The sequence below is a fragment of the Hippoglossus stenolepis genome, chromosome 3 (genome assembly GCF_022539355.2).
Source record: "Hippoglossus stenolepis isolate QCI-W04-F060 chromosome 3, HSTE1.2, whole genome shotgun sequence".
NCBI classification, from domain to species: domain Eukaryota; kingdom Metazoa; phylum Chordata; class Actinopteri; order Pleuronectiformes; family Pleuronectidae; genus Hippoglossus; species Hippoglossus stenolepis.
Genome location: NC_061485.1, coordinates 6182400 through 6198728, shown reverse-complemented (window position 1 = coordinate 6198728; position 16329 = coordinate 6182400). Strand labels below are relative to the sequence as shown.

The 16329-nt window shown below is 43.3% G+C and overlaps 1 protein-coding gene across 2 annotated transcripts in view; it reads right to left on the bottom strand.

The window, feature by feature from the left end:
- Window positions 1–16329, bottom strand: part of igsf21a (immunoglobin superfamily, member 21a) — a 180793-nt gene that overhangs the window by 107050 nt on the left and 57414 nt on the right. For both annotated transcript variants that reach the window (XM_035153305.2, XM_035153306.2), the window contains exon 3: window positions 4835–4947. In XM_035153305.2, coding sequence (XP_035009196.1) covers window positions 4835–4947 — 113 coding nt within the window. The remainder of the gene's footprint in view (window positions 1–4834; window positions 4948–16329) is intronic.

Here is a 16329-nt window from a genome sequence, read left to right as displayed (position 1 = left end):
CTACCTCGCAAAAAAAACACAACCACAGACAAGATATATTATTTAAGTGAATGTGTAGCCAAGTGGAGCATGTAGGAGTTATTTAGAGAGTGTGTCACAGCACAGTCACACTCATTTATTTTCCAGGAAGGGAATGAAAATAGTCAAAGTGAAAGACATTCTTATAGCTCATTAGAAAAGGAACTAAGATCAAATCTAATAAAATCAAAATGTGGATTTTCAGACAGCTTTTTTTTTTTTGCATTTTCCTCTTTATCTTCAGCTGTTGATGCGTCCTTGTAAATCACATGTATCCTCACACTGCAGCACTCAATTCAGCAGAGAGCAGGATTATAAATACAGGTGAATTTGACTCATAATAATGAAATGGACCGAGGTGGACACGGCTGAATGATGGGGGAGAAGCTGCTCGGCTGCAGCGCAGAGGCCAGTGGTAAATTAGTTGTGTCTTGTATAGGGGAGACACTCGGTGAGAGAGAGAGGGATCCCAGAAGAGTTATGTCGGGGGGGAGGATGGAGGAATTCTGTAATGGGGACACAGAGAGAGAGAGAGAGAGAGAGAACGAGCGGCGGGAGGGGGGGGGAGTAGAACAGGAGAGCAGAGCCGGTTGATCCAGTGATTAAAATTAAGCGTAGTGCGGAGTGGCACTCGTCAGGGAGGCCGCTGGGCGCCACCGCCGTCGGATGGCGTACCTTGTTTCCCGTTGGGAGGGGTCCCGCATGTATATATTCATTAGAATGAGGTGAATTCAAATGAGCGCGGCGTGAGACGAGCTCGTGTGCGAGGAGCTTTGAGGAGCAGAGGACATTCTTCTCCCAAACAGGCAGCGCATTAGCACCCGTCCCATCAAATGATCCATCATTACTATTTGGTGTGCTATTAAAGCGGAGAGGACAGCTTGATGGCATTACACATCCATAGGGCTTAATCCACGGCCTCGCCAGCGTTCGCCGCCCACTGAAAACAGTCATGTGGCCTGTAGTGCAGTATCGCACACACTCAAGAGGCTTTCATTTATTTGCTCTTGAAGCATTAGCTGCGGGGCGATGCAGCATCCATTACCGAGGACTGCTCTCATCCACTCCCTGTCTCTCTGCTAATCTTGTGTCATCTTCCCGTGAACTAAAGCGAGAGGCATCATAAGTGATTCATGCATCATCCACTTGGACCACAATGGATCCAGGAGGTAGACATTTTACGTATATCTGATCTACACCTGCTGTATATGAAAAGTGAACCGGTGTCTGATCCGGCCGAATAAAACCTGACTTGACTTTGTGGATTATTTTTCAGTATGATTGACAAATGACGCATTAAGCTGCTAGAATGACCCGAATCACAAATGAGGGCACGTCACTCACAGAGTCACCACATCACTGTAGCTCTCTGCTGATGCTGTTAACCCCAACGACCTGAGCACAGTCTATAACTTTGTTTTATCGCCTCAATACTTCAGCCACTTTAAATCATAGCAGGCATTTTCTGCCCGTATTCAGGTTCATCTTTTTTATTTTGGGTCACTACTTGAAAAATTGAAAACACATCACTGTCCTCAGTCTTGTCTGTGGCTGCAGCTCCTCCTTTCAGCCTCTGTCTGAAACACTTGGTTTTAGCTCCTGTCTCTTAAAGACCCCCCCCTAGTAAATTTGCAGAGTAGTAAATGGACTATGCTAGTACAGATGTATCGGGCAGATTAATGATGAGGCTTCTCAGGAGCTTCAGTTCTCTCTTAGTGGAGAAAAGCTCCCTTCAACGCCTTCTTTTAACCTTTTAACAGAACTGCTACACCTGCAATTGGTGTTTGCAAAGCTCGTCTATGCCACTTTCTCTTATTGAAAGTTAAGGAAAGTTTGCTCATAAGAACTCTAAATATTGTTTCCCCGATTTATAACAAGCAATATAATTAAAAAGAAGAGTTAAATTTGTCAAGAAGTGATTCACAGTTGTGAGGAAAAGTGGCCGATGTGAAAGTCAAGCTCACCACTCATCGCTTTAGTCTTAGGTTAATTCAATGATTAGTGGAGGTGCCGTATGGAACATTTATATCAAATGATATGGAAAGGTCGAGTGAGCGTTTTAATGAAAAGGGCAAGTGTGGCTTTAACGCCAAAATACCATAACCCCCCCCCCCACACCTGGAGATAATATCTGCCAATTCGATGAAAATAACTTTTTCACAATTTAGGTAGATAAAAGAAAATAGTTAATGTTATAATATAATAAGAAAAAACCAAGGGGGACTCAAACCAAGTCCATTACTTTTATCTGCGGTTTGGAATATGCTGTGATATAGGATTTGAGTAAGTGTGAAAGGTTCTCTAAAATGATCGGATTTATCTTTAGTACATCCTAAAACGTGCTAATTCTGACTCCGCTCTGGAAGTGTTCGACATTAATAAATCCTCAAAGAGAATATTTCAGGATCTAGGAGCACAGTTGAGCGGCTGCTGAAATATTCAGCGCATTCTGCCCCCTGTCTTATTGGCCAAGTTTCGATTAGATACGAGGATTCCCCAGGTGAGTATCAACCCCAGTTCCATTTGAACAGGAGGTAAAATGAGAAGTCAACAGTATTTAGTCAAATAAAAAGGCAGAGATTAAAGAAACTTTGGCAGCAGAGTGTCAGTAATTGATTTATAATTTATCAACGGTTGTGCTGAGCAGTGGCCACCGGAGAGATGGGGCCCGATTTCTGTTACAACCTCCTTCCTTTCCTCGTGAGAACACTTAATATGGGCAGCTCTATTCTCGGAGTGGTTATTTAAACTACAGCTATCAATAGACGCTGCAGGATCCTGACAGAATATAAGCAAAACAACACTCTCCAATCCCTGCCTGATTAAATGAAATTGTCACGGCAATGAAAATGATCTATGGCGCTAAGGTGAATGTGTAAAGTGCCATAAATCTCTTTTTTGTCCCACCTTGAAAGGTCAGCATTTGCTAAGATGAGTCCAGAGACACAGTTTTATTTCACAATAATAAAAGTGAGAAAGCAGAAGCTACTCTGAAGACAGAGTTCCTGCCTGAGCGATAAACCGCCACTGGCTCATTAATGAACAGTGCCTCAGCGCATGGTGGAGGGTGAAGGCGAAGTGAATGTCACCACCTTGTTGTGTTATCTCCATTCACAATCATCAAATCCTGTACACGTATTCATTAACTGTGATGAAGAGGTTCGAACATGTTACCACGACGATGCAGTAAAAACAACGTGCAAAGGTCAATTTACATCCTGAATAAACACAATCAGAATATGAAGATTTCGAATAACACGAAATCTAAACACAGCACACAAACGTGAATTGTATTGATTTTGTCTCTTGCGCAGTATTTCGGAAATGTGGCCATTGGCTGTTTGACACCTTCCATATTTGGAGGAGCGGGGTGGGGGTGGAGCCTGACTGAGAGCTCGAGGACAGCGCACCAATTGGATGGGACTAGCTGCCACTCACAAAATCAATGCCATAATTTGAATTGGGACCGTAATATACAGAATGAACTTCATGCTGTATTGAAGCCGACTTTGAACTACAGATTGAGATTATAAACTCCTTCAGAAAAGGTTTACTGACGTTATAAAGTGAAAGGTAGAGTCATTTGGTTTTTGCTGCTGGTCATTGAGAGAACACAGGTTTCACCTTCCGGACCCTTTCTGTTTTTATATACAGTTTATGGAATATTTAGACATTTAAAGTCTGAAGACTCAAACAGACACGGTTAAAGTTGATGCAGCACAGGCTGAGACATTTGAGTCTAGCATGGGACAAGCTAGAGAAAGACCTGAGCCTACATGTCCCATAATGCAATGCAATTAAATCTTCCGCCTGGTAGCATCGTCAGGATTACTTTCATCATACTTTAGAAAGTTTCCTCCAGAGCGAAGAGAGGACATGATGCTTCTGTTCACACAGGTAGAAGAGTAGGCTCCTTCCAGGGGTAAAGCATCATCTATCGTACAGGAAGTCAGAATCTGCAGCGCCACTGATGTTCACTCGTTTGTCCCGGAAACCCATGACTCATTATGTTATATAAATTCATCCCAGCCCGACAACATCGACAACACAGCGGAGGAACGAGAGAGAGAGAGAGAGAGCGTTTCACAGAAGAGCCATAAGCTCCGATGATAACATTCCAGTGCCTGTACCACATTATACAAATCCAATCACCACTCAGCGACTCGGTGTCAAATGAGTCAAACAATTTCACAAAGCAGATCTGCACAGCTCAAGACTTATTGGGGAGGTTTGGGGGTTTTTTTTGGGGGGTGAAAACAAACGGTCAGACGAGGACGTGATAGCAGCAGCTGCCACTGTTTCCCAGTTCGAGTGCTTATCGCTGACTCTCTTCAAAGGAAACAAAGTTCTCCTCTGTGAACTGTAGCATTTTACTTTCATGGAAAACTTGCCAGTTTTTATGGATCACACAGCAGCTCCTAAAAATCCTAAAAGACACACCACCATTTATTTTGTTTATCTGTTTGTTTTTTTTCTCCTTGAACACGTAATTTAATTATTGGCAGCACTTACGCAGCGTCGCGCGCCAACGTGGGAATTTTAATAACTGATAAGTGTTGAGTCGACCAGCTGTGAAACTATTAAGAAATAATGGTGATGACCAGCAGATTGAGAAATCAATTTGCCAAGCAACAGCCACTGACGCCTCCCATACAGCTGTCCCGCATCGCAGCGCGTCTCCTAACAAGTGCAGATTGGCAGAACGTGGCTGTTCTCCTAACGCGGCCATAAACATGTGATGTGACCTCCTTCAGTCGCCCAACAAGCACAAGTGAAAGCTCTGGAGCGCGCAGGGGGCTCGATGAACTCTACTCACCCTGTACCACACGATCTCTCGAAGCCTTCCGTCAGTTTTGAAGTTACACTTCAGTGTGACAGTCTCTCCCACCACAACAGGCGGCAGCGGCTCGATGGTAACTGTCAAATATCCTGGAGGAACAAAAAAAAACAAGATGGAAGAGTTTTGTTAGAATAGAAACACTTTGCATGAACGATTCATATATATATGTTTTTGTGCCGCGACAAAAGAGTAAGGAATCGTTTGAATGAACCACGATTCAAGCTCACTCTCCCACATGGGGTTGAAGTATCTTGGTGAATAGCACTTCAGTGGTAGTTACTGAACGAGGCCAGAGAATTCATTTTGCATTGACCCTGCACAACTTCTTCGGCTGGTTTGGAGATGTAAACCGTGTGACATGCACAATTCTTATGTGTTTATTATGTTGACCTCTAATTTCATTTTCCTTACAAGAGAAAACTTTCTCACATTACTTTCTCCTGCATTGTATAAAAACTTGGAAAAACCTTCCACCGGTTGTTATCGGAGGCCTCTGCGCGCTACTAACAATTGTCAGCAATTATCCATAATGACAAATGTCCGAATCAACAAAACAGAAGTCGTGAGGTTTATGACAAGAATGTATTTCAAAGGGGAAACGCTGCCGTCGCTTGTTACAAGGGTTTCGCTGTCATAATCTGCATTTTTTTTTTAAAACACACATCTTTTTCTTACACTTAGAAATCAGAGGATTTGCTGTCAAATATGTGTCTTTCTCTATTCGGCCCGGAGCGTCCTCATTTCCAAATAATTGAAAAACACATTTTTTCCACCGGGACTTTACAGGTGATGGTTTTGTGGTGACAAGCATAAACAGCAGGCATCACACCTTGCCTTCGTCAATGAAAGCTACAGACAGAAGGTGAAAGACACAAAAGGGAGACGTGTCAGACGCAAGGACAAAGCGCCGGTGACGACAGGCACACATTTAAAAAACCAGAGTCCCTGGTGGATTCCTGACCTCGCTACACTTAGCCTGATCATCAGCGCTTTGATTAACCATGTACAACTACTGCTAATATTACTTCACACAAACCTTGAGGTGTTGTCCCAATGCACACACACACTGACATAAATGAGATGGTAATTGGAGAGAATATCAGCGTATGCTTGCGAATCTATCTGGCAAATAAATGCTGGTGGATACAAAGGATCATGAGGAAACATGAGCAGTGGAATGAAAACTGGATGGACACACATTCAGATGAAAGGTAACGGGTAACTTAAGATCTGACGGAGCTCAATGTGGTGTCAAAAATACATTTATATTTCTATGAAAGCAAGTATAAAACATGTAGTTCAGAAGAAGGGAAAAAAAGCATCTCTTTTGTGGTTAGAGCGGAGTGAGCCGGCGATGGTGCGTGGGCTGACAGAGAACCCTCCGCCCGACACTTCAGCAGTTTAATAGTAACAGATGGATTTTATAATAAATATATAGTAAATGAGTAAAAACAGAGCTAAATTGGAACCTTGTGACCAATTAAAGTGTTGAAACCGTGCGAGGGAAACAATATCTCACGGAGGGCGTCCCCTGGTAAGAAAGGGAGGGTATAGAAGGTTTAGTTTAGAAAAGATTAAATCCCAGGAAGATTTGTAAGATCCCTGCTGTTTTTTTAATAAAATAAACTGTATAGAAATTATGAAATTGAAGCGATGGAACAAACCAGTAGGAGTTTGATACAGAATGAAAAGGTTTTACTCTTAGAATTCATTAGAAAAATGCTCTCACAGCGTGCACATGACTGCTAAGCAACAGGTCCCTCTACCTCTGTAACCCCTTTGCACTTTACTTAAAGAAAAGTGCCTCATCGGGTCGACTGCTGAGTCTCTAAGTGTATTTCACTAAAGTTTTCCTTTCAAATATGACTCAACCGAGTGCTCGTCTTTTCCTTACTGATGACACGACGTGACTGTAAAAGACACAACCGACAAAATGCGGTCGACAAAAGCCACACAACGGAAACCCAATCGCAAATGAGGTGTTACGGTACAGCTCCCAGGATTAAGTAGAATTGATTGCGTCCTTCCTTTTTGAGCGCTCCAGGCACCTGTACCGCAAACAACTCAAATAGACAAGACTCACGTTTTAGGCGGGGACCGGTTTGTCTTGGTTTTCACAAACACTGGCTCACTTGACCACAGCGAGCGTCTCGGCTCGCTTCCCTGTCAACACCCGGTGTCGCTCACTTCCGTTGGGATTTGGGTTTTCCATTATGTGGCTGTGTTCTCACTTTGCTGTCAAAGTTGTGTTGTGGCTTCTGCCTTCGTGTTTTCCTCACTTAAAAAAATAATATAGCGAATTATGTTTTGGCCGTAAGCCTCGAAAAAACGTAGACTTTGTCCATCTGTCTCGACACTCTCTACTGTGTGCGTCACGATGCAAACTGACAATTATGTGTTAAATCTTGTTGCTTTTCACAGCTGCAACATGCACCATCCATCCAGCATATCGCTTATCCTTTATTTGAGGGTCTCGTGGGGAGCGAGAGTCAATCCCCGCTGACACTGGGCGAGAGGCAGCGTACACCCAGCGAATCACAGAGCCAACATGCAGAGACAACCAATCACACCGACTGACAATCCAGAATCTTAGTATCCACAGAAACCCCCACACACAGGTAGATACAAACTGAAAACAACTTCTAAACATGTTTATTGAGGTTTCTCTCATGCAGAGTTTGTATCAAAGGCAAATTACCTGACATGAAAGCTGCGAAATGGGTTGAAAGAGTTTGAAAAGGTTCCGTTCAATGTCAGAGTTAAAAAAGGACACGGTGACGTGGTGGTTTTTTTTGCGTAAAACCCCCTTGGAAATCTTTACAACAAATTGCTCTTCTCCCTTTGACTGATGTTGGTGATTCAACCCCCCTATAGTGAGCTTCTCCTCCCACGGAGCTGCAGTAATGTTAGAGGTTATTGGTACAGTAAAAAAATAACATAACATAAAGAGCTTAAGGAAAACGCTACGGTGCATCGAACAATCCCCTCGTGTCCTGTGTCTTTCAGAAAAAGAGGGTGTTTAATATTAGCCACTCACGTCCATTCCGACATTCAGTCACTCATTTTTGGCTTGTCTGGCTCTTTGTGTCAATTAGTACACAGTATATCTACAGATGTCACACTGAACCAGAGGAAGGACACGGTGAAGAGACAATTAGTCCTTTGGAAGACCTTCAGTCCAAGAATATATGTGTCTAGATAGTTTACTTTATCGCCGTGCCACAAAAGGTTGATGGATCTAAAATACTGCGTCACGTAGAACGGGGCTTGACTGAATAATTCAAAAGTATACATAGCAGTAGTAAACGGAACGTAAAAGGAAATGAAAAGCTGCACAAGGTGAACTTTGTATTCCAGAATATGACTATACACGGTACAGCTGTGGAGCCGTGCGGCACAGCAGGTGACAAATTGCAGAAAAAGACGTGAATAATCACCAGTGAAGTGCTACGTAACCCGGGAGGAGAAAGAAAAAGAAGAGATTGCGCTGCAGAAATGAAGTGTTACTCGCCCTTAAAACAGATCGTCTGGGGTTTCTGGGTTGGTAGACGCAGATCAGCATGTCTCTCGTGTCAGTGCACCTAGATATGCTTATTAAAGAATCTTAATTTAATCAGCAGGCTGAAGAGATCCCCTCTCTGGAGTCAAATTGAATGGATAAACCTTTCCGGAGACTGCATGCCATTAACACAGAGCTGATGCTCTTAGAGAAAATCCGAACCACTTACTACGAAACCCACAAGAGGAGCAGCCGGGCCTTATGAATGTCTCTCTGAGAGTTTGCCACAGAGGTGGTGGAAACTGGAAATGTATATTACAAGAAATAAAGAGACGTCTACAGACTCTGTGGAATACAGTGTTATTCACACGCCTTTACATAACGCCCAATACCTGAACATAATAATTATACGCCGTAGCTAGCAGTTAGCGCACAGCATTCACACAATGCAGCATAATGTAAAAGAAGCTAGGTGGTCTCCTTGTGTGGTTGCAGGGATTAATTGTGAACAAGTCATTGACTATGTGGCACAGAGCGAAATGCAGCATGGCCGATGACAGAGAAACGCTCCGGAGCGTGCAGGGAGGGATGAGGAAATTTTAAAAGAGCAAATTACATGGGTTATGCACTTGTGCCAGAGAAGTTCACATTTCATATAATCCCTATGAGAAACTGGAGCAGTTGCCGGCTGCACATACCAAGACACGAGGGCATAATTCCCACACAATTCAATATCCATCGGATGCCAATTAAATGACTCCATAAATTAGACAATTTTTTTTTTTTTGCCAATTCTCTGTTGAAAGCGTTCCAATGCAGCAGGATCTGATGTTATGCTTGCTTGTTAGAACACAGGCTGATATGGGCCATACTCAAGCAGCGGAAACGCAGCAGTGTCAATTCAACCCGGAGCATAAAAATCAACACTGTGAAAGTGTTAATGAAAATCTTCATCCACTTGCGATGATTCAACACTTGTGATGGTTCAGACGGCTCAACTCGAGATACTGAAAACCAACCTCGTATTTCTTGTGCAGGCTCTTACAAATATTACAGTTATTTTCTTCAACCGACCGAGAAGCTCCTTAAGTTCAACGGAAATCACACAACACAATTATTCTGCTGATACTGAATGTGTTTAAACCTGGATCACAACTAAAAAAGACGATATCACAGCTTCTAGTAGCCTTCACGTCGTTATCTCCTGCAATAAAATTAAAGGACACATACGATGGTTTTTCATGGTTCTTTCCTCCTGTTTGTTATATACATTTTTTCAATGTAAAAGATCTGCAAAGTTACAAAGCTCCTCTCAACTCCAGAAAACACAGCTCCTGAAGCTCCTGAAGCTCCTGAAACCTCCAGAAACCCCTGAAGCTTCTGAGGCTCCTGAAGCTCCTGAAGCCCCTGAAACACCTGAAACACCTGAAGCTACCGAGGCTCCTTAAGCTCCTGAAACACCTGAAGCTACCGAGGCTCCTTAAGCTCCTGAAACACCTGAAGCTACCGAGGCTCCTTAAGCTCCTGAAACACCTGAAGCTCCCGAAGCTCCTGAAACACCTGAAGCTCCTGAAGCTCCTGAAACTCCTGAAACACCTGAAACACCTGAAGCTACCGAAGCTCCTGAAACACCTGAAGCTACCGAAGCTCCTGAAACACCTGAAGCTCCTGAAGCTCCTGAAACACCTGAAACACCTGAAGCTCCTTAAGCACCTGAAACACCTGAAGCTCCTTAAGCTCCTGAAGCTCCTGAAACCAGCCAATACCTCGGCACCATTATGATGTCACAATGTCTCTCTTTTGTGTACACCGACCTTTCCCACAAGACCTATCACAACAGAGGGGGCCAGCTGACCAATCAGAGCAAACCAGCCTCGAAGAGACAGTGGCTGAAAAGAGGATCCGCAGCAATACGCAGTATGAGGAAAGCAATGTGCTTTATGGAAATTAGAGCATGTAAAGCTCTTAAATAAAATCGATGAACCCGAGTATGAGCATAATATGTCTTCTTTGAAACAAACTATCGAATAACGCGTTAACCCGGTCACCGTTAATCCACCGTGCTCAGGCTGTACGGAAGCTAAAAGCCTCAATTTACATGTACATCTTTTAATCAACTTCAATGTGTTAGAGCAAATATCCCGCCCTCTCAAGATTAAACCCATGAATCAATAAAGACCCATCTTAATTTATACGGCAGGGTCTTTTCTCTTTTAAATGGGAAGTAGGACAGTATGCAAACCAACATGTTCCAATCCCAACAACACAGAGGACCTGATGTTGAGCCTCTTGAGAAAATGAAAGTGTAGCGTCTCTTTATCGGAGCTTACATTCAGCATAGAACTCCATTCTAGGTCCATGCTAGTGTTGCACAATATGGACCCTGCCTGTGTTAAGACTGTATGTGACGGAGGCCCCAGGTATGTTTGTATAGTGCTCACAGCCACCCTACCGATAAGCTCCTTCTGCACGAATCAGCCAGTCTGCTCGGCTGACGCTACCTTGAATTCTAACACTAACACAGCTGTGACTCTCACATGGGGAGCAGAGGCAGCAGCGCTCACCGAGGAGAGGAATTTAAAGAGGATGAAGATTTAAAATACGCTCAATCAAAAGAAAAAACATTCTGCATCCTCAGAAAAGAAACTGCTCTAAAGGGAGGTAATATGTTGTCGTGAAATGTTAAGGGTATATAATTATATATAATAAACTTTATTTACGAAGCACTTTTGACAAAGTTAGAGCGAAAAGAACAGAGGGAATTAAAAAAGCATCAATTAAAAAACAAAGCAGGGATCATAAAACAGAGGGGAATAAAAATGAAGGTAGAGGAAAATATTAAATTTGAGTAAAGGTGGATGATAAAACACAGCAAATAAAACATATTCATAAAAGCTATCCATTAAAAAAAAATGTTTAGAGATGAGTCTTAAAAGACAATAAAAGATGTTGCCTGCCTGATTTTGATATGTACACTGCTCCACAGTTTGGAGGCGCTAACAGCAAAAGCATAGTCACGCTGTAAATCGTGTTTCCACTTCCTCCCACTGTACAAATGGAGCGTAAATATTTGAAGTGTTTTAAGCCAGAAACACTTTAAAATAAATAAGTATGGTAAAAAACTATCTACCGTCTTTGACAAAAACTCAATTAAAGTGTTTTCTGACTTTTTGGTATGACCCATATCCCATCGGCTAACATGGAGGAGGTGGGGTTTACGACATGTACTGCAGTCAGCCACCAGGGGGTGAGCCAGATCACTTGGCTTCACTTTTGCAGAGCTGTCATGTTTGAGCTCCATCCTCCGATCTAACGCCCTGCAGTGCACACATGGGGTTAATGTGCCCTTGATATAATTTGGAGCCGATTTATTTGTTTTAGATTTTAATAAAAATCCATGTGGAGTGTAACAGGCCGCCAGTGCAAGACGTCATGTTCAGGAGTAATGTGGTCATGATATTCCTCAGTTAAGCCTATGGTTCTGCAGCAAATCCTTGAAATAATTCAACTTGTCTTGAAACTAAAAGTCATTTAGCGGGGAGGCAGAGCACTTGGATATCATTACATGAGCGCAGGGGCTAGTGTGGAGTGACCAGAGAGTGCATAGCATTTAATTGGCTCATATTAGGTGGTTGTGGAGGCAGACAAGGCCTCCGGCTTGTCTTCATCCATCAGAGGCGCTGTTGGAACAACATCTAATGAGGGGTGCAAACTATGCTTTCTTCCATTAATAACAGCAATTTGCCAAGATGCAATGAGAAAACAAAACACAGCCAATGATGGACCGGCCCAAAATGTGCCTGTTATTGTGCTCTTTGATTTATGGCTGTGGCCTACCTTTGCTTAGACGTCAGTGCGGCTAAATGCATGAGAAAAATGGACGGCCGAGTTTCTTCTGCTCTCTTCCTCTGAGCAGTGAGTAAACAAACAGCTGATTTGAGCATCATCACATCCAGAGGAGGTGTTTTCGAGGAAAAGATGGAACCTCTTGTTTTAAAAAGTGATAAAAAGCACATATAGGATGAATGTAGGAGATGTTGAACCATTTCTACTGTAATGAAGATATCTTGTCTTTTAACAAAAAGAGGATATGATGAATCTTTGTTCTTTGTTTTATAAAACGCATGTAATACAATGAGCAATTTGACGGTTTGTCCTCAACTGTACGAAGCTTTAGCGTTACGATCAATAAATTAAGTTAATAACTTTACATCTATTAAAAGAAAGGGAGCGATTTGATGGCAGGAGCTTACGGCAAGTGAGATGTGCTTTTAATGGTAAAGGGTGAGATCGGGGGTGGCGGGTGAGGTGGGTGTGCGACATATTAATGCTTTACATGTTTTGGCAGAGCTAATCTCTCCATTTGTAATCATAGCATTTAGTCGATGTTCCGCGGGTCCCATCTGAGAAACGCTGAAGTACAGAGCCTAAGGCAAACAGGGCTATAGATTTTGCGAACGGTCATGTTATATATCTTATTCACATTATTCCCCATAAAAAAAATATTCACTAAGTGGGGAACTTAGTGGCCATTAAAGCTCTCGCGGAGCCGGACAGGTATCATGTAGCTAAGTACCTTTACTGCCTCGTCCTTTTTTTATTTCTCAGAACGTGAATAAAAATGAATGAAGATGAAGAGACTTTCTAAATGAAATTTTATATTACATGAAAGTTGGAAGCAGCAGAAAAGAGCAGCAGGTTTTTGAGCAAAACATTGAGCAGGAGGGGGGTGGTCTCAAGGAGCTGTGAGGGTCCTGACAGCGACAGGAACTAGACCCAATAGAGTGCAAACTAATGCCAGGAGCCAATAATCCCCTTTAACTCTGCAGCACCTACTTGAACACATTCACATTCAACATGTCTGATTTCTTTCCATCAAGGTGAATGAATTATTCCCCAGGAAATTAGTGAAATCTCTCTCTCTCTCTCAAGAAAATAGTGTCTAGGCCCATGTCCCATGTGAGCCTGTCTCTGAATCTGTTGCACATGAGAACCACCTTCATACGACATGAATACACCCCCCACGATACCCGATATGAATTCTATGGAAACAAACTCCACCCATTTATTCAGATGCACACCAAACTTTGTATGAGCTCTTTCCACACTCATATCGTATCCTTCCACCAAGTATTGTGTTCATCTCTCTGGTAGTTTTTGAGTAATGCTTCAAAAACTAAACATAACCTCCTTGAGGGAGATAAATCAGACCTCTGATTATTATTAAATACATCTATTTGATTTGACTTTAATTGTTACTGTATGTTGTGAATGAAGGAGAACACACTCTGCCTCTCACTGAAAGCTCCTCTTAACACCAAGTGTGAACAGGCCGCTGTGAAATGCAGTAAATCCTGAAAAAACAACAACTTCTTCCTCACACACAACCAGCTCCTCCCAGTCAGGACATGTCTTTGTCTCCTCCCTTCACAGGCGTGTAAGTGTAAGGACCAGTGAACAACAAGCCTTGAACTGTGGGAGATGAGTCACTGCAGGGAGTGAACGAGAGGGGGAGGAGCAGAGATCTGTTTCTGCTCAGAGGAAGTGAAACTGTTCTACAGTCACTGGCACCAGCTGAAATGGCGCAGCAAGAAAATCAACTAGACAGAGAAAGATTCTGCTGTTCGATCTGTCTGGATCCACTGAGGGATCCGGGGACTACTGTCTGTGGACACAGCTACTGTCTGAGCTGTATTAACACCCACTGGGACAAAGAGGAGGAGAGAGGAAGCTACAGCTGCCCTCAGTGTAGACAGACCTTCACACCGAGGCCTGTCCTGGAGAAAAACACCATGTTAGCTGATTCACTGGAGGAGCTGAAGAAGACTGGACTCCAAGCTGCTCCTGCTGATCACTGCTATGCTGGATCTGAAGATGTGGCCTGTGATTTCTGCACTGGGAGAAAACTGAAAGCTCTCAAGTCCTGTTTGGTTTGTTTGGTCTCTTATTGTGAAAAACACCTCCAGCCTCATTTTCAGTCACCTCCATTTAAGAAGCACAAGTTGGTGGAGCCCTCGGAGAAGCTCCAGGAGAACATCTGCTCTCATCACGATGAGGTGATGAAGATGTTCTGCCGCACTGATCAGCAGTGTATCTGTTATCTCTGCTCTGTGGATGAACATAAAGACCACGACACAGTGTCAGCTGCAGCAGAAAGGACTGAGAGGCAGAGAGAGCTCGGGCTGAGGAGACAAACAATCCAGCAGAGAGTCCAGGACACAGAGAAAGATGTGAAGCTGCTTCAACAGGAGGAGGAGGCCGTCAATGGCTCTGCTGATAAAGCAGTGAAGGACAGTGAGAAGATCTTCACTGAGCTGATCCGTCTGCTGGAGAAAAGAAGCTCTGATGTGAAGCAGCAGATCAGATCCCAGCAGCAAACTGAAGTGAGTCGAGTCAGAGAGCTTCAGGAGAGACTGGAGCAGGAGATCACTGAGCTGAAGAGGAAAGACCGTGAACTGAAGCAGCTCGCAGACACAGAGGATCACACCCAGTTTCTACACAACTACCCCTCACTGTCACCACTCAGTGAATCTACACACTCATCCAGCATCAGGATCCGTCCTCTGAGGTACTTTGAGGACGTGACAGCAGCTGTGTCACAGGTCAGAGGTCGACTACAGGACATTCTGAGTGAGACAGAGATTTTACAGATTGTGTCTCAAGTGGATGTTTTACTGCCACAACCAGAGCCAGGGACCAGAGCTGACTTCTTAAAATATTCACAGGAAATCACACTGGATCCAAACACAGCAAACAGACGTCTGCTATTATCTGAGGGAAACAGAAAAGTAACATTTATAAGAGAAGAACAGTCTTATTCTGATCACCCAGACAGATTCACTGGTTGGTATCAGGTCCTGAGTAGAGAGAGTCTGACTGGACGTTGTTACTGGGAGGTGGAGGTGAAGGTGGGGGTGAGAGGAGGAGGTGGTGTAGCAGTCACATACGAGAATATCAGCAGAGCAGGAAACTCAGGTGAATGTAGATTTGGATTCAATGATAAATCTTGGTTGTTATATTGTGATGTAAACAGTTATAAACTTTATTACAACAGGATCAACACTCCAGTGTCAGGTCCTCGGTCCTCCAGAGTAGGAGTGTACCTGGATCACAGTGCAGGTGTTCTGTCCTTCTACAGCGTCTCTGACACCATGACTCTCCTCCACAGAGTCCAGACCACATTCACTCAGCCTCTCTATGCTGGAGTTAGGGTTTCTCATGGAGACACAGTTGAGTTCTGTAAACTCAAATAGACTGATGTTTTATAACGTGTGTTGATCCTGATCCTCATCAATGAGCTGATTATTTGTTCTTTTCTTTTCCACATGTGAGATGGGGGTGAAACAAACTGATTGTGTGTCCATGAACTCACTGAACAAGAGTCACTGAACAGACTTTACTGATGAAATTATCAATAAACTCGTCAACATGTCCAACAGATCGACTTCACTTTGTTTTGATTCACAGTCCATCAGTGTTATGGGATGTTTGGTCTCATTGTAAATGTGGAACCTGGTTTGTTTTTATTCCGGCTCATCTCTGTAAAGTGTGAATCCACTCGTCCTCATTGTATTTACATATTTAGTGAACGGGCATATTTATCTGCTGCTGCGTAGGTTTCTGTTCTTTTTTATTTTCATGATCTGAACTAGCAGTTCCATTGGAGAGTGTCCTGATCGAGTCCCTCTGAGGGTCTTTGCTGCAGCTCTCATCACGTGTGTTTCTAAACTTGGTCTTTTTATTTGATATTCTTATCTTCATCCCTTTCAGTTTTCAATGCAATTTTGCTTAATTGCTGAGATGTGGCCATGTGGCATCTCTGACAGCCGGAGCTTCACAGGCGCAGCACAAGCAATTCCTTTGACAGCTTACTGGTGGCTGTTGTGAAACTGTATCTACCTGTGATGCTGCGTCCTCACGTCTAACAAATGTCAGGGTGGTAACCAAAGATGACGACAGGTAGGCGTGTCCC